The sequence below is a fragment of the Lactuca saligna genome, chromosome 9 (assembly GCF_052625555.1).
Source record: "Lactuca saligna cultivar CGN05327 chromosome 9, ASM5262555v1, whole genome shotgun sequence".
Taxonomy (NCBI): Eukaryota; Viridiplantae; Streptophyta; class Magnoliopsida; order Asterales; family Asteraceae; genus Lactuca; species Lactuca saligna.
In genome coordinates, this window is record NC_136425.1 from 10785787 (window position 1) to 10805121 (window position 19335).

At 33.8% G+C, this 19335-nt stretch overlaps 3 protein-coding genes, 1 long non-coding RNA gene and 1 other non-coding gene across 10 annotated transcripts; 3 read left to right on the plus strand and 2 right to left on the minus strand.

Annotated features, from left to right (window-relative positions):
- Positions 1 to 576: 576 nt before the first annotated feature.
- LOC145017587 (uncharacterized) lies at positions 577 to 2769 on the minus strand. 6 transcript variants are annotated; one of them, XR_013666585.1, is made up of 4 exons: positions 1372 to 2769; positions 1210 to 1258; positions 986 to 1130; positions 577 to 890 (listed from the first exon to the last, which is right to left on the minus strand). It is a non-coding gene; the product is annotated as an uncharacterized LOC145017587 (long non-coding RNA). The 6 variants fall into 6 exon arrangements; XR_013666588.1 differs by having other exon boundaries at positions 986 to 2167; positions 2407 to 2769; XR_013666586.1 differs by having other exon boundaries at positions 986 to 1514; positions 1600 to 2769.
- Positions 2770 to 8083: 5314 nt separating this feature from the next.
- Positions 8084 to 9710, plus strand: LOC145015891 (UDP-glycosyltransferase 79A2-like). The gene has a single exon (XM_078974364.1). It carries the CDS (start codon positions 8178 to 8180, stop codon positions 9573 to 9575), a length of 1398 nt encoding a protein of 465 aa, XP_078830490.1. The 5' UTR covers positions 8084 to 8177; the 3' UTR covers positions 9576 to 9710.
- Positions 9614 to 12434, minus strand: LOC145015890 (Pentatricopeptide repeat (PPR) superfamily protein). The gene has a single exon (XM_078974363.1). It carries the CDS (start codon positions 12346 to 12348, stop codon positions 9733 to 9735), a length of 2616 nt encoding a protein of 871 aa, XP_078830489.1. The 5' UTR covers positions 12349 to 12434; the 3' UTR covers positions 9614 to 9732.
- A 593-nt stretch (positions 12435 to 13027) lies between these two features.
- On the plus strand, positions 13028 to 13130 carry LOC145018983 (U6 spliceosomal RNA). Its single transcript, XR_013667303.1, has one exon. It is a non-coding gene; the product is annotated as a U6 spliceosomal RNA (small nuclear RNA).
- A 3895-nt stretch (positions 13131 to 17025) lies between these two features.
- Positions 17026 to 18866, plus strand: LOC145018582 (peptidyl-prolyl cis-trans isomerase FKBP15-1-like). The gene is made up of 6 exons (XM_078976460.1): positions 17026 to 17162; positions 17297 to 17346; positions 17966 to 18028; positions 18190 to 18280; positions 18375 to 18479; positions 18576 to 18866. Exons 1-6 carry the CDS (start codon positions 17090 to 17092, stop codon positions 18665 to 18667), a joined length of 474 nt encoding a protein of 157 aa, XP_078832586.1. The 5' UTR covers positions 17026 to 17089; the 3' UTR covers positions 18668 to 18866.
- Positions 18867 to 19335: the final 469 nt, after the last annotated feature.

Consider the following 19335-nt stretch of genomic DNA (forward strand, 5'->3'; position numbering starts at 1 on the left):
TCCGATTTTTGGTGAGAACATGTAGCTTATATAGTGTGTCACATATAGGGTTACACTATGTAAACCCTAATGTGACATGACTCTTCATTTCCATGACCCATGGGTTTGTAACTCCCATGGAGCATCCATGGAGCATCCTATGGGTCTAACCCAACTTGACAATCCATGGAGCCTTAAGCCCACTATACAAGTATGAGTGATTTACATAATCAACCCATATATTTAATTAGTCATCTATCACTTAATTAATTCCAAATTAATTCTTGTTCAAGACTAATTAAATAATACTATTAATATATTAGAACTTGTAATATTAATAGACCACAAGTGTTATTTCTCTTATTTAGTCTATCTAAATGCATGATGTCATGCAACCCAAATGGACCATGCCGGGTCGGGTCAAGTACATACCAAATATAGTTATGGACTTAGACACGTTATCCAACAGAAGGCCCATCCACTGCTAAAAATCCCGTTGGAATAATTGCTGGAGAAAAAGGGTAGCAACCAACAAATTTTGAGATTGAAAAGCAATACAAATAACTAAAAGATTTTGAATCACTTCTACTTACACAATTTGTGTTTGTCCCTACTATTTGGGAACCATGATTAATAAAGAACAGATCTCTGATGCATAAGTAGATTAAACATTATCCAAAAATTTAAAGGAAATTATTATCATATATGGACGTAAATTGTAAAATGATCGCAACGAAGGCTTCATACATCTATGATTGTGTAATAAGCATACATATTTATATCCAAACTGGCTTGAATCTTCACTAAGGTTACAGATTTCTTCCTCTTACAACCGGATACGCCTATCAAGAGTGTTTCAAATTTGCTCCATCATTTAGTGGTTTTAGGATTGTATTGAACTCGTCCAAATCCTGTAGATAAGATAATAATGACTTCATTTATGTTTTTTTTACTTTAACAAATTAATAGAAGTATTTAACTAAAGTGAAGATGAATTATTGGTTACCTAAACCAATTTTGTAACAATTAATCGGAACACTGACAAAACTTAGAAAAGAACTTGGAATAAATGAAGGTGGTCGATAGTTTGCTTCGATCAGGGGCGAGAATCAATGATACATGTGCAAAAGAAGGCATTGGAAAACCTAGAGCTTATGATAAAAAAACAATAACAGGAATAGTTATAAATTTCATCATATGAAAATTTTATTAATATTAAAATAAAACTACCTTATATATCAATGATTGCCTTATTGTATTAGGTAAGTGTTCTTCTGCCCTGAAGCACAAGTGTCTAATACATTGTAACATAAATTATATAATATAATCATAACAATAATGTTGTAGTACATGGTTATTAAATACATAATAATATAAAGATTTAGTGATTACCTTATAACATGTGTTATTGTCATGGTGGCATCATCTACTGTGACACAAAAATTATAAACGGGTTGTCCATTACTTCTCATTGTTACAAAATTTGTCCATTACTTCTCATAGTTACAAAATCGCCAAGTTTGTCTAGATTCCAGCTAAATTTACACATCATCGTTAAACTATATTAAAATTTAATGTCTAATAAGTTATTAAATTAATTTTTGTATAGAAATTAATTACCTCTCCTCTAAACAAGTCGTTAATTTTTAAACTCCTTTAGGGACATATAATCTCTAAGTATATGGAGTTCCTTTTGATAACTCTTTTTCTCGTATATATACAGGAGGTAGTTGTTTTTCCTTTGCAATTTCTTTCTTTTGTTCAGGGTCCTAAAAGGTTTAACAGGATAAAAACCAACATATCACCATATAGAAAGGGCATGAAGTATAATTTGAATCAAAGATAATCCATTCACAAAATTCATGTGTTAGTATCTTGATTTTTAGGGGTTGCATAAACAGATGTTAATTAATATCTACCAATTGTGACTTCTACAGTTCATTATTGAAACATGAAGAAAGAAGACAGTGAAAAATAAGATTGCAGATTGGAAAAGGATAAGTTTCTTTCTGTGGCAGCAGTGCACATCAATAAATATGACAAAGTTCAAGATTCACATCCATAACACACACACACACATCTCTGAAGTTCAAGGGAACTTACCTCATTTAAGCAAAAGAAACGATAAACTTCACCATATTGTAGAATCTTCTCAGTTTATTGTTTGTATAAATCAGACATCTTTAAGCTTCTTGACGAAATTCGCAACCCACAATGAGGGATTAATCCGAAAATAAAAAACAATAAAGCACAATTTAGAAAAAAATTAGGCTCAAATGTACCTGAATTAGGTTCATCATCTTTGGTAATACCTTAACAGGGGCAATTTGAATAGAAAACAACTTTTAAAAACTTTAAACGTGTCTAACGAAGAAGGAAGCACATAACGCTGATTTAGGGTTCAATGGGTTGGATGAAGGTATTCACCTGATCGTTCACAACTAATTTCCCCCATATTTTTTCTGCATGAGGTGCGACTCTCCGGGGAATCATATCCATGTGTTTCGACATCGTGACAGTCTCAAGCAGAGAAAGTAGTAGTAGGCAATGACAGTTTGTTTGTTGTCGGTGTCAGAACGCGGGTGTGAAAGCCGATATTGTCTCTGAAGAAAGGCAAAGTGACGGCGTATAGGGTGACGATGGTCTCAGCGGTACGGTTTTGCGCCGCTCACACCAACTCCCCTCCAACACCGTTACAACATTGAGCCTGAATGCAATGGAGGCGGTGAGAGAAAAACGAATAGATGAGATAAGGCGATGGAGAAAGGTAGTAGGGTCTTATGAAAAGGTAGGAGCTGGGTCGGCGATATAATATTGTTGGTAAAGAAAGGTGGTGAGATAAAGGATAAAAGGGTGGTGAGAAAAGAAGTACACCAATCCAATCGCAATTGGCTACCATAATGATGAAGAAAACAAAATGCTAACACATGGACAGAAACTAATAGCAAAATGTCAAATATTATCTAGAATACAAACCAACCCAAAACATCACATATTGAGATAAACAGAGGGTCATTCCTGCAAAAAGGAACCAAGTATATATATATATATATATATATATATATATATATATATATATATATATATATATATATATATAGTTCAAATAAAAACATCAAATAGTGTGAGAACGTAAAAACATTATTTTTATGTTATTATTCTATAATGAACTTTGTATCCACAGTTTTATGTCATTATTCAACAATGAATTAATAAATAATCAAATGTTAAAACTAAAATTAAAATTTATTATAAAAATATACATACATAAATTTATAATATAGAACTATAATATTCTAATGAATATATGAATAATCAAACGTTAATATTTATATTAGAATTGCTTTAAAAATACATACATATATATATATATATATATATATATATATATATATATATATATATATATATATATATAGGATATAGATCCGGTAAGAAATTTTTTTTGGTAGGAAGGTAAGAAGTTTTTTTTCTACATATTTTTTGGACGAACAAAATAAATGAATCACTAGATGATTCATTTCTAAGATGATTCACAAAAAAAAATTCTCAAAAAAACATCTTTATGATTCATTTTTAAGTAAATTAAGAAAAAAATTCATTTTTATGATAATTTTAGTGAATAACAACAAAATCATTGTATAAATGAATCATAAAGATGTTTTTTTGAGAATTTTTTCTTGTGAATCATCTTAGAAATTAATCATCTAGTGATTCATTGATTTTGTTTGTCAAAAAAATATGTAGAAAAAAAACTTCTTACCTTCCTACCAAAAATTTCCTTCTTATTTGATCTTGACTCTATATATATATATATATATATATATATATATATATATATATATATATATATATATATATATATATATATATATATATATATATATATATATATATATATATATATATATATTATATTTATTGATAGTTTTAGTTGGCTTTTGTGGTTCTTGTATTAATTAATTTCTTTGGGTGTTCTTCTTTTAATTCACTTTTTATTGTAGTACATTGTCGGCTCATAGTTTCTTATACTAATTAGTTTTTTTTGGATGTTCTTTTAATTCACTCTTTATTGTATCTGTACATTGTCGAGTCGTAGGTGGTTTGTGTTTTTTATTAATATACTAGTGCATTGTCTAAGAAAAACATATCTACTCTAAAGCTGTTGGGTGAGGGTAACATGTTATTACATGTTACTACATCCAAAAGGTATCACGTCATCATCCTAGTAATAAGTGGGTGTTATAACACCAAAGGTGGAAATGAGCAACACCAAATAATATGTAATAACACAATTTATTTTCTATTTTATTTTTTAATTTTTTTTATGTTTGTAATTCCCATTTTTTATTTTGTTTTATTTTTTTAAATGTATGTCATAATAATTTTTAAAAAACATATAAATTAAATAATAAATAATTAAATTAAATACTAATTAAAAACTACATTCGAACGAAAAAAACATAAAACGATATTCCAACGAAAAAAAATAGTCCGAAAAAAAAATAACAAAAAAAACATTACAATGAAAAAAACACTAATCTTTGTCAAAATATTTCTGCTAAATCTTCGCCTTCATTTTTCGAAGTGTCTCAAACCGTCTCGGTGACAAATTATCCTCGCTAGTTTGAATAATCGTCAAATCTTTCGCAATACGATCGTCCTCGGCTTCACGACGCAATAACTCAAAATGTTCCCGTTGCAAATCATATTTTTACGCGCGATTTCGTTGTGCTCGTCAAATTTTTTTTCATTTCGCCTTGCTCTCGTCGTCAACTTTCGGTTTCATCCACGTGCCATTGAGCACGCCTCGCTTTGTCGTGGCCTATTGGTCGTCGAGGAGGGGAGATCTCTTTAATGTCGTTCAAGTCGTCCGGTATCTCATCCGTCTCCGCATTGAGGTCGATGTTCGTGCGTGCGTCTGAAACATCGACCGAACCCGAGCCGCGCGACCTCTTCGATTGTTGTTCCGTAAATGTGTCGGTTTTATTCCACTTTGGGTCTTCCTTCACAATCTCCCAAATTTTTTTGTGCTAAAAAACATGTCCGGTCTCCACATGATATTGCTCCCTTGCCGCTCTATAAACGTCAAAATCGATCACACCACTTTGCTTGTGCGAGGAAAGCTTGTTGTAGGTGGAATTGAACTTGGTGCACTTCCTGCTTAATTGAGTCCATTTGCTACTCAACATGTCGTGATTGCGGTAATTTTCATATTTATTCAAAAGGCTACGAAATTTCCTGATCATGGCTTCCCAAAAGGCAACTCTTCGCATGTCGTTTCCTTGCGTTAGATTTTTTGATGTCCCGCACCAAGCCACCGCCAATTCGTACTCCTCGTCCGCGGTCTACCATGTTGGAGGTTCGTCTTCCGATTGCTCCACCGCAAATGCTTTCCATTTCCTTCGTGATCTCCCTTTTTGGGCCGTTTTTTTTTCCGCTCCCCCCCCCCACTAGCTTGCGTCTCGGGTACAGTTTGTTGGGTGGGTTGTGGTTGTGTGGTATTTTGTTGAATTGTAGCAAATGGGTTGAAAATGTTTTGTGGAAGGTGTGTAGTGAATTGTGTTGGTGGTGAGACGGGATTGAAAAAGTTGTCTTGTGTGTTGAGAATGTTCGCGTACATTTCGTATTGGGCAAAACCAACAGGCGGAGGTGTATTTCTGTTTGGAGGAAGAGTGTTGGGGTTTTGATCCATAGTAAGGAAAAGAGTTTTTTTTTTGAATATTTGAAAGTAAAAAGGTTTTTATAAGATAAAGGTTGATGTATATGTATATATATAGTTGTAAAAGGATTTTTTTTTATTATTACTTTTTTACTTTTTTGACCGTTTTACAATGGTTGAAAAATCAAAAATATATCCGAGTTAATTTGCTTAGAAAAATGTCCTGTTGTCAAGCGTTACCATCGTAATGCCTAAAAACGCGAGGTGGGCGCAGTGTTCGACGCATTATAAAAACGTTTTTTGCTTGCCACGTCGGAATAACGCGTACTCGCGTTGCCCGTACCTACCCGCCTAATAAATGAATGTTTTTTTTGCCACATGTCATTTTTTCCTTCATTTGGACACATAACATTTTCTAGAATTTTTAAATTTTCTATTTTCCAGTTGTCATTTTATTGTATTTTTCATTTTATTAAATGAAAATTTCACATTTAATATGTAAGGTAATATATATGTAAGGTATTTATTAGAAATAGTTTATATATGTAATATATTTAATATATCAAAGTCTCATTAATTTTAATAATTAAAAAATTTTCTTATTTTTTATATAAACTCGAACTTTTCAAATTGTTAAAATTTTATATTTAATTTTTTTAAAATAAACCTATGTAATACATGGGTCTCAACCCTAGTGTTTAAAATTTAACTAGGTGTGAGACTCATGTATTACATTGGGTTCATTTAAAAAAGAAATTAAATATAAAATTTTGAACAATTTGAGAAGTTTGAATTTATAAGAAAAATATGAAACATTTTGAATTATTAAAATTAATGAGGTTTTAATACATTGAATACATTACACGTATAAATCATTTCTAATAAATATCTTACATATATATTACCTTACCTATTAAATGTGAAAATTTAATTTAATAAAATAAAAAATACAATACAATAATAAGTGAAAAATAAAAATTTAAAAAATGTTAGAAAATGCCAAATTAACGCGAAGAAGGCATGTGTATTTATTAGGATAAAACTGTAAAATTGGTCCCTGTGGTATTCAAAAAACTTTGGATAGGATCCAAAAAGTTTTCAACTTGCATGGAAGATCCAAAATCAAGAATTTCCTTTGATTTTGGTCCCTAGAGGACTTGAAAAGACCGTTTTGCCCTTTTATTTATTTTTTTGTATTTTTATTATATTTTTTTAATAATTTATTAAATAAAAATTAAAAATGAAAGAATTGGGCCCACCCCCACCCCTACCGATACTCTCTCTCTCTCTCTATAGAAAGAATCCACACGTACACTCCACATACGAACACAATCGATGATCAATACACTCTCCATAATCGATTTGCAAGTGTGTGGTTGAATACTCCACCCAACAACACCGGTTTCACCGATGAACTTCACCGCCGACCACCCTTATCCACCGTAACCCTTATCGAAACATCCTCATCAGCTCCCTCGTAGGACGTCATGTGATTCACCCACATACTATGCCTCCCTACTTCTTACTTCCTCTGATTTCAATCAAGAATTGATTTCTGGAACCATTTGGGATTTCGATCGACAATTGATTTCTAAAACAACCATCTCTCCAATCTACAACTCGAAAAAGACGATGGTTGAGCCGCCCATTTCTCTTCTTCTCCAACGATTTTGTTCTAGCTCTCGGATGGCGACGACGTTTAGGGTTTCAAGCGATGGTTTGCAAACGAGGGTTTCAGATCCGTCATGGTTTGGGGTTTCAAGTGATGGCGGCAACAACAAAGTGGGAAGATGGATGGTGGTTGTATCTCCAACTTCCTCATAATCGATGAGCACCACCAGCAACACATCACAACTTTAGATCCAAATTTAGATCCAAAGTTTTTTTTTCTTGAATGTGGCTTGATGTTGATTTATGGATTTAAAGTTTTTTTTTTTATATTTTTGTTTTCTTTGGTGTGTATATATGAGAGATAAGAGAGAGGTAAAGATAACATAAACGGTGGTGGCGGAGAGTGATGGTCGACGGTGGTGGGTCGATATTGTTTGTGTGTGAAAGAAGAGAGAGAAAGAGAGCCTGTGGGTGGGGTGGGCCTGACATATATATATATTTTTTTTTTATTTTGTTTGTTTTTTAATTAATAAGGTATTAATACAAATAAAAAATACAAAAAAGAAATGAGAAAGGCAAAATAATCATTTTAATATTTTTTTCACATAAAATTCTTGATTTTAAACCTTCCCTTAAAAACTTTTAAAGACTATCCAAGTGTATTTGTATTTATTAGAGAGGAAGTTTTAACAACCATGATTTTGACACCTCGACTCGAGTGAGATGTGTCGGAGTTACAATGCGGTACGATAACGCATTCATGCTCTTCCCCAAGGACGTGGCTTTCTTTCTTCTTTCATACAGTTGAGTTGATTATATGTATATATATATATATATATATATATAGTCATAAAGTCATGCAGAGGTATCGAAGCTCTAAAGGAACCTTTACAGATTTAACAAACAGATCAAAAACCACTTCTTGATGCAAAGGAAGATGTCAACAGATGAAAACAGTAATGAGCTCCACTTAGTGATGTTTCCTTTTCTGGCTTTTGGTCACATAAGTCCCTTTGTACAGCTTTCCAATAAGTTGTCCTCGTATTCTGGTATCAGGATTTCCTTCTTGGCTGCTTCCGCCAATGTCCGGCGTATCGAAACCATGCTCAACCGCACCGCCGCCACTCAAATCATCCCTCTCACTCTCCCTCATGTCGACGGCCTCCCTGAAGGGGTGGAGAACACCGCCGACACCTCCCCAGCCACCGTTGAACTCCTCAAAGTCGCCTTAGACCTCATGCAACCCCAGATCAAGAACTTACTTACACATCTCAAACCTCATATCGTAATCTTCGACTTTGCGCAATCGTGGCTGCCACCAATAGCGACTGAGCTCGGCATCAAATCCGTCTGTTTCTCGGTTTTTTTGGGGATCGCCATCGCGTATGTCACCGCCTGTATCGGCCGGAATATACCACCGACTATAGAAGAAGTCACGAATCCTCCACCGGGGTTCCCGGGAACCATCGGTTTCAGAACTTTTGAGGCTTCGGATTTTCTTTACATCTTCACGAGCTTCCATGGTACTCCAAGCGTATTTGACCGTTTGATGAAATGCTTTAATGGCTGCGACGCTATACTCATGAAGTCATGTACAGAAATGGAAGGACCTTACCTTGATTATATAACCAAACAGGTCAACAAACCACTTCTTCTAATCGGTCCGGTGGTTCCCGAGCCATATTCCGGCGAACTGGACCAGACGTGGACCAACTGGTTGACCCACTTCCCAGCTAGATCCGTAATCTACTGCTCTTTCGGCAGTGAAACTTTTCTAACAGATGATCAGATAACAGAATTAGCTCTAGGGTTAGAACTCACCGGTCTTCCTTTCTTCCTGGTGTTGAATTTTCCGGCGAATCTCGACAGCTCTGTAGAACTGAAAAGAACCCTACCTCGTGGGTTCATGGAGAGGGTGAAGGGTAAAGGGGTGGTGCATTCAGGGTGGGTGCAACAACGACATATTCTTGCTCACGAAAGTGTTGGGTGTTATGTCTGTCATGCTGGTTTCAGCTCTGTGATCGAAGCTCTGGTAAACGACTGTCAGTTGGTGATGCTGCCATTGAAGGGCGACCAGTTCATGAACTCTAAGTTAATGGCGATGGATTGGAAGGTAGGAGTCGAGGTAAATAGGAGAGACGAAGATGGGTATTTTGGGAAAGAAGATGTGTTTGAAGCTGTGAAGAGTGTTATGATGGAGACTGAAACAGAAGTCGCTAAATCGATAAGGGAAAATCACAAAAAATGGAAGGGGTTTTTGCAGAATGATGAGATACAGAAGAAGTATATTATAGATTTGGTTAAGGATTTGAAGACACTTTAGCAATAGCACGACTTTATGGTTTGAATTTAACCTCATCTATATGCATCTAAATAATGTTCTATGCTTTTAGATTATGTAAATAAATGCATAAAGCAATCAAATAAAATGTCTATTCATATTATCGATTACATAAGGTGGGCCATGTTCTTCAATCTAGTTAAATTATCGGTCTCTCTTGATGGTTAAGTTCTTCAACAACTTTTAGAAGCTTAAGACATTCATCATGTTCATCACAATTTAACAAAGATTCCATGTATGATAAAACTCCATCTTTCTCCTCAACACCAGCTTTCCACAAAAGATTACACATCAAATCTTGCAATTCCTGAATCTTTCCTTCCTTTCGAAGACCATGAAATAAACAACAACATGATTCAAAAGATGGCATAGGCCCATGATCAAACATCAACTTCATCCACACTACACAATCATCGTATTTCCCTTCATGACACAAGTGTTCAAGAATCTGAGAACATGCAGTAATGTCAGGAAAGTAGCCATTTTTCACCATTTCTTGAGCCAATTCATAGCCTTCAACTATTCGTCCCACTTTATACAACCCCATGATCAAGAAACTATTAACATCCGAATCCTTAACACCATGTTTCTTGGCCTTTTGTAAAAACTCAACACTATGAGTAGCATTCATTTCTTTAAAAACAATAAAAGAAGAATTTTTATTTTTAGTTTTACCATTGCTGGATATAACTAATCCTTCAAGCAACGAAGAAAAAGTCTCAAAGTTTGGTGGACACTTATCTTTTACCATATTATTCAAGATTCCAAATGCATGTTCCAAATCACCCGATTTAACATAAGCTTTAATCAATATAGTATAAGTAACAACATTTGGAGATACACCCGCATCACGCATAGTTTCAAGAAGCTTCAATCCTTCATCCATTCTACCATTTTGACATAATGCATCGATGAAAATCGTGAATGTGTAGACATTTGGAGGACAATTACAAAGTTTCATTGATTCAAAAACTTTTAAAGATTGATCAAAATTACATTCCCTTAAATACCCATCAATTAGAATTGTGTAAGTCACCACAGAAGGAGTCACACCACATTTCAACATCTTCCCAAAAATTGCATTCGAATAGCCCACCTTTGTATCTTTATTGAAAGCATCAATCAGTGAATTAAAAATGTGAGGGCTGGTCAAAGTAAGATGTTTGACCATTCGATCGAAAATCATAACTGCATTTTCTGTTTTACCATTCTTGCAATACCCATCGATAAGAACAGTAAATGTGACTTCATCAAGAATTACTCCCTTTTTCATCATTAAACCCAAGATCCCATTTGCTTGATCCACTTTTCCTTCTTTGGAAAGCTGATCTATGAGTGTTGTATATGCAAATCCATCAGATTCAAGGTGAAGTGAATCCATGGAGTTTAGAATTCTAAAAGCCATATCAAGTTGGCCTTCTTTACAAAACCCATCAATTAATATGTTATAAGTTAGTGTCTCGGGTCTTAAATCATTCTCAACTATCTTTCTCAATAATGCCATGGCTTTGTAAGGCTTACCAATTCTACATAAACCTTCCATAAGTTCATTAAAGGTGCGAATATTTGGCCTACTGTTTCTTTTTTCCATCATGGAAAGAAGCTCAAAAGCAGAAACAACTCTTTCTTGTTTACAGTAGCCATTGATGAGTGCATTGTAAGTAATTGTGCCTGGAATTAATCCATCTTTGATCATTTTTCTAAACATTGAATTTGCCTCTTCAATTTTACCTTCCATGCATAATCCATTGATCAATATTGTGTAAGTATGAGCATTAGGGTTGCTTCCTTTCTTGAGCATCTCATCGAGTAAATACATAGCTTTATCTGTAGATCCTAAGTCACAAATTGCTTTAATGAGAACAGTATATGTACGTGTAGTTGGATGGCATCCATTCATGACCATTTTTCCCTTTAATGCAAATGCTTCTGTGAGCTTACCTGTTTCACATAGACCATGAATCAGTATCGTGAAAGTTACCTCATTTGCCCCACAACCATCTCTTTTTGACATTACATCAAACACTTGGAAGGCCTCTTTAAGATCACCGATCCTGCAATAGCCTAGTACTAAAGAAGTTGAAATATGAACATCTATATCGAAACCAAGTTTCACAATTCTTGAAACAAACATTTCTGCACCTCGTACAAACCCATTCTTGCACAAAGCGTTTATCAGTGTGTTGTAATCTATCGAACCTAAAATGAACCCATCATTCACCATTCTTTTATAAACTGAAAAGGCTGGTAAAGCCATTTGTAGCTTACTTAAACACATCAAAAGAGTACTATAACAAGGGTAACTAATCCTGAAACCAAATTTCCTCATATCATCAAGAACGCTAATCAATCTCAGAGCCTCATTTACAGTATTACTACAATCTTTGATCAAGACAACGACCACCTTGTGTAAAACCCCAAAATAATTACCACGCATAATCAAATTCGAAAGATGGATTCTACTATCTACACTGTAACAATAAGTTGACTGTTTACACACCCATTTGAAAAATCGGACGCAGAGTGCGACGTTCTCGTTGTGAAGAGAGATGACCTTACACGCTGATTCAGGACTCATGTGGGAAGCAATTGATTTAAGATATATGTTATGTTCCCAATTCGGTTGTTTCAAAAGATTTGCTATCTGATCAAGGTTGTCATTGTTTGCGGGTTTCTGGGTGAACTGAAAAACATGGCAAAGCGTTCGATTGTGTTTGACGGAGAGACTCCGAAGTTTGCTTGTAGAAATCAACATGCATTTGACTAAACAATTTCAGGCAGCGACGTCTGAACTCTGTAGATTCGAAAAGAGTCGGCGTGAGGCATATTCATAGGAGAGGGTGGAGGCCTATTCATACACAGAGAAATGGTTAGAGCACGCCATGATATAGTCAGAATTTAGAAAGGACTAAAATATTTAAAATAAATAAATAAATAAATAAAATAAATAAAAAAGTTTATAAAATGGCATTGTGTTGCCGAGGCGAGAGAAAGGAGAGAGGAGAGAGAGTCTTAGGGGGTTTTATTAGGGATAGTAATTTAAGAAGGTAATAAAGTTTTCAGTTTGTCCGTATTAGGTCACTAAGGTTTTTTTTTTTTTTTTTTTTTTTTTTTTTTTTTTTTTTTTTTTTTTTGCGTATTAGACCAATATGGTTGTTATTACCGTTTAGAAATAATCATTTTACCGGTTTTAACGGGTAAAAAGGACTATTTCTAAACGGTAATAACAACTATATTGGTCTAATACGCACAAAAAAACCTTAGTGATATAATACGGACAAACTGGAAACCTTATTACCCTCCTAAGTCATTAACCCTAATTTTAAAGACATTGAGAATATATGACCATCAACAGCAAACTACTTCATTTAGAACTCGCGTCGTCCCATATAACCTGCTACTCCTCTATATGGCGAAACTCTTCATCTATAGTCGTTCCTTTGGGGACATCCGATAAAATTGGAACTATACAGAGAAGATTAGCATGGCCCCTGCGCAAAGATGACACACACAAATCGAGAAATGGTCCAAAACTTTTTTTAACCCTTCGTCGTCTTTTCTGGAACCCTAATTCCCTTTTTCAAATGCTAATAGAGTTCAATTGCAATTCTTACGTTTCAGTAGTTCATCTACTGAAGTCATGATCAGACAACATGTGGATTCTATGGTCAGATTGATCTTCCTGTTGATGTCTTCAACCATTTGTTGCAAGTAAGGGTGATCTTTCTTTCTATAACGTCTCCTTTAAGTTTTTTACTTTTCCTGTCATTAGGTTTCATGCTTTATAAACTTCCGTTTATGTGTTGTATATAGTATGTATGTATGTATTTGTGTATGTGCTGATTTTTTTTATTCATTTTGCAACTTCAGTTTTTTAGTTCATGTTGTGGTTTTGTTTTTTATAAAATAATTGATAACAGACATCCTATACAAGTCCCTATTGGTTTTACATTTCCATTCGTTATCAAATGTAGACATTGATGGGAGGTATCAAAGTGAGATTTTGTTTTTGTACATATGGATGTGTTCATGTAAACATTTAAATGACAAAAAAGAAGTTATTGATAAAATGTTGCATATTTATGTAATGAAGATCATCAATCATATAAGTTTCTGGACTTAGAAGTTCCGGAAGGGTTGTGAGATAAGTTTAAATGAAAGCAACTATTTTCCGTCAAACAAATCAGTCACATTGATTAGTAAACATGTTTTCTAAATAATTAGGGTTAATGACTTAGGAGGGTAATAAGGTTTCCCGTTTGTCCGTATTAGGCCACTACGGTTTTTTGTGCATATTAGACCAATATGGTTGTTATTACCGTTTAGAAATAGTCATTTTTACCCGTTAAAACCGGTAAAAGGACTATTTCTAAACGGTAATAACAACCATATTGGTCTAATACGCACAAAAAAAAAAACCTTAATGACCTAATACAGACAAACTGGAAACCTTATTACCCTCCTAAGTCATTATCCCTTATTATTATTATTATTTTTTTAAGGAGTGAAAGTTTGAGGGTTTAAGTTATTTTCTTTATAGATTGGTTCTGCATAACGATTGTGTTTTATAAATTTATATAATATAATATTTTAATGCATGACCTCTTTTTCTTTATTTTATTTTACTTTTATATTTTATTAATTTGATCAACCTTTTCATTTTAAATGATATATCATGCATCTCTTGTATAAAAATTGATGTGTCACTAATGTGATTGCCAAAAAACTACTTCGACATTGTGAACATGCTATACACCACTCCATCCAGCCTAAAGGGAAATAAAATGTCTACCTAAGTTATTTAAAAAAAAAAAAAAGAATCAAAGAAAAGAAAATATGTTCTTAGTGTTTTTTTTTTAATTATGAGTAAGGAAACTACCCGTCTATATGAGAAGGATTCTTACCTTTCCATTCCATTCTTTTTCCTTTTTTCCCCGTTTCTTTTGTCCCATTGCTTTTTCTTCCCTTGCTTTTTAAATTGAAAACAAAAAGTAAATGCTTTTATACCAAAAAAACATATTTCTGTATTTTGCAAATGAATTATTGAAATTCTTTCATATAATTGTCTAACCTTGTTAAAATCACACAATACATATTTCTCAATATCTTCATTTCTTATATCATTTGTGGACAAAGAAACAGAAGGTTTTCATGTACTTACATATGAAACCTCACTATAAAAAAACCTAATCTACTCTCATATATACATTCACTCAACCCTAATCTAATCAGATTATTCAATGAAAAACATCTGAACTACAGATCAATCAACAATAGTTTGAGCGATTAGTATAACTTGTTAACATACATAAGAACGGAGAGAAGTAGACACAAGAACGGTTGAAAACTAGAGAAAACCCTAACTCTATTGAGCTAACTGAAGAAGTTCATCTGAAAATATCTCCACTCTCTCTTCTCTTTTATATCTCAGTAACACAAATATGGAGCATAGCCGAATATCCGATCCATATCAAAAGATCCGCGTGTTGTCCCTGCATTTACATTCTAAGCCCACAACAAAAACACTTAAACACAAAAAAACCTTTTGAGAATACAAATAAATATAAGATTGACTTATTTTATTATTTTCAACAAACCTTTTAAATTATGTAATATGATGATTGTCAGATATACATAAACATCAAAGACAAGATACGGCGTATAAAGGTGCACCCCAACATAGTCGGCAAAGTAAAGGGGCGCCCCGTGTCGGGTAGAGAGTTATCTCATGAACAACAAATAGAATCACATGTTTCACCTAGATACATTTTTAGGTCCGAAAACTCTATATGTGTAAATTACATGTGTCCGCTAGTCCTAACGGCATGTTCTTGAGTTCATTTTAGGAGGAGAATAGAAAGGAAGGAAAAGAATTAAGGAGAAATTGTGTTATTGAGTTTTTTTTTTAAAAAAAAGGGGGAACAAAATGGAAGGGGAAAGGAGGGCAGATTAAGATGATAAGGGAGGGAAATGAAGGGGAAAAAATATAAAAATGTTGATTTACTTCCCTCTCCTTTCAACTTAAGAACACAATTTTATTTCTATTTCCCTTTAACTCAGGAAAACAACAAAAATACATGTATTTTTTCCGTGTCCATTACTCTTCTTTCCATTCATTTTTAAACTCAAAATAAAGCATGACAATATTATCAATAAACTATTCCTAATTTGGTCGTGCACATAACATAATCATAATTAATGGTATTGTGAGCAACATAAATTTTTATGTTTTCTTTCTCATACCCTAAATGTATGCATGTTGTGTAGTTTGTTTTTTGTTTTTGTTAATTACCACCTTATCATAATGAAATGATAGCTTAGCTTCTAGTTTATAATACACTTTATATTTCTAAGAAGATAACAAATAGATTTTTTTTAGAAAGTGTCCTTTCAAATTATTGTCCATTAAGTTTCTTGATTTTGCAATATTTAGGAAGCCATCATGTGTGTATAGAACTCTTTAATTAATTTGTATGGTAATTTGAGTTCTTATAAGCATCCATCGTACAACTTCTATTTAAAGCAATAAAACTATTCTATTAAAGCAATAAAACTATTCTATTAAGGTCGATTTTAGCAGTGGCGGACGCATAACATTTTCGTAAGGGTGACACTAAAAAAAATTTCAAAATAAATCTATATTAGTAGTGTCACTCGTGTTTTAAGCCGGTACACCCAATAGAAAGAACATTAAAAAAAAATTACACTACGTGCCGGCGTCGGAGCAGTGGCCCGGGACCCCTGGGGCACTACTAAGGTCCGCCACTGCATTTTAGCCTCTTTAATTTGATTGTGAGTTTGGTTTGAGTTTAGCTTACTTTTTTTTTCATTGATCAACATGATAAACAAGGGTTTTAAAATGCATAATGCTAACAACAATGAGACAACTATTGAATCATTGATACCTTGCCGTATTTGAACCGTAATATTTTGTTATGTGCCATACAATTTGTCAATTTCTTGGTGGCTTTGGTATCCAAAAAGATTAAAGACGTAAGAATAATCGACTGTGTCAACATCATGAATTTATATTTTTTAGGTTTCAAGAAAACTCTACCTTATATAAGTTTTTTATTCATCATCTTGCATAACCATACATGTAAATCTCTTTTAGTATCTATATGCTTAACGAAATCGAAACAAGATTTTTAGTTTTAAGACTTAGAGGGTATAAATGCTTAAGTCTAAAAGTTGTTCATGCTTACCCAAATCCAAAACTACCATTTTGAAATGATGCGGAACTCTACGGATGTTTCAAGACGAAATATGGAAGCTGAAGGACTCAAATTGTTAAATACGTGAAATATAGGGACGTCCAAGATCGGTATCTTTTTCTTTGCTGAAGCTTGAAGGTGAAATTCTGCCAGTAATCTAATCCTTAGGTTCTCACGTATGACGTGGCAATACATGATTGGATGACCCGCGTCATCAGGCTTCCCAAATCCCACTGAAGCAACAAAATGTAGGGCGGTTCGGTCGAAACTCAAAACGCAAAAATGGCGAATTTGAGTCTGACCTCTGCAATGAAGGGATGCTCTGTGTTGCTTCTGCTAATTGCCGCCACACTTGGTGAGTTTCAGTGAAGACTAATGAAAGCTGTTTCGAAATGGTTTAGTTCTTTATTTATCATATTTTAAATCACTTGTTCTGGTTCGATTGTGTAAATTGAATGACGAGTTGATCTTCTTCGTAATATCTCACAGTTTCGGCAAAGAAGTCCGGTGATGTCACGGAGTTACAGATCGGCGTCAAGGTAAAATTCCGGTAGCCCAGTCTTATTATTATCACCTATAATCCCTTGATCTGGCTCAAGTGTGTGAGTTAACAATTGTGCATTATTTAATTTATTTACAAGGAGTTATGATTGCACTGCGAATTATCCACTTCTGTTTCCCGATCGTTGTGTAGTGTGCTTGTTATGTAAAAATTGGGAGGATCTGTGTCTTACTTCCTTCTATTGCTTTCTCTTCTCTTTGTGGTAGAAAAAGAAAAAGAAATGCTTAAGATATCTTCACGGAATTGTAATGAGGGTTTGAGTTGATCTGCTGTTAGTATAGTATGTAAAAATGTCTTAGCTTTCCCAATTAGGAGGTGTCTTATGTGCAATGCATTTGATCTGATAATTGGTTACACAGTGAAAGCATGTATATAGAGAGAGTAATGCAGTTGGCTTATTGAATTTGATTCTCACTTTCATGTTGATACTTTCCATTTCTTATTCTTTCTTGATGTTTATTGATTTTAAAGAGCTATCATCAGTTGTCCTGACCATCATTTACATGAACAGTATCGACCACCCACCCTTTAACCTTTTTTTTTTTTTTTTTTTTTTTTTCTGTCCTGAACCTCCATTTTTGCTGTTGTTGTTGCAGTTCAAACCAGCATCTTGTGAAATCCAAGCACACAAAGGTGATAGGGTGAAAGTTCATTATCGGGTGAGTTAGTAGATACATCTACATAGCTATTTCCTTTCTTTCTCCATCCCATCCCATCCCCCCTCTTCTCTGAGTTATTATCTCAGTTTTCTGTATCACTTAATGAATGATTGTATTTGTATGTATATCTTTGAGCATTCGTTTAATTTCTGGTTTTGCAGGGGAAACTTACTGATGGAACTGTTTTCGACTCCAGCTTTGAAAGGGGTGACCCAATTGAATTCGAACTTGGTAGTGGTCAGGTGATAAAAGGTATAAAACCATATGATATGACCCAATTTGATTGTTGTGAAATTCAATTCTTATAGTATATATTATGGAAGTTAACAAAAATAGTGTATTCCAGGATGGGATCAGGGACTATTGGGAATGTGTGTTGGGGAGAAGCGTAAGTTGAAGATACCTTCAAAGCTGGGTTATGGAGACCAGGGTTCACCACCTACTATCCCAGGTACGTAATGAGCATATTTATTTTATAAGGAAAATGTGTTTTAATTTAATGGGGAAAGATATTAATAAATTGAAGAAATTAATTACTGATACACAGGTGGGGCTACACTTATATTTGATACGGAGCTTGTTGCTGTCAATGATAAAGGATCAGATGGAGGAGACACCAATAACAACAACGAGCTATGATCACTATGATCAAAAGAATCCAGATCATGACCTTTTAGTAGGAGGAGAGAATTCTAGATTTGATACTTTAATTTTGTTCCCTAGTATCTTCAAAAACAAAACATATGTCTTGTACAAGTATTTGGGACACCATTTTAACTCCTTGTTTCACTTAGGTTGAAGTGATGAGGTTAGAGAAACTTAAAATTGATATTTTAAAGCGATTCAGAAAACTAAACAAAAAGATGAAAATTATCACCATTTTGATCTTTTTCTCAAAGCAAATAAGTATTAATGCATTCCAAAAACCAAAATGCTAGGGTGGATCAGCCAAAGCTTTTTGACTATATAGATAGTGTTGTGAAATTCTGAACATACTTCGTGATATGCTATTTTTTTTAACGATTGATAGATCAATTTGGTACTAAATTATCTAAATAAACCAAACTGCTAGTTTAGTTCTCTTTGTAATTTTCTTGTTTTAGATTGTATTATTCTATTTTAATGTTTGTTGCAAGATGCATACTTTCAAATATGTTAGGGAAAGCTTTAACTTCAGAAGATATGATGGTTGATGGCATCAGGCCTTGTAGATTGTTTTGGAAATATTCCAACATCCTTATGATCCTCGGAAGATTTGAAGTTATGTTGATAGAAGTTCATGTGTTGCCAAAACATACCACATTTTA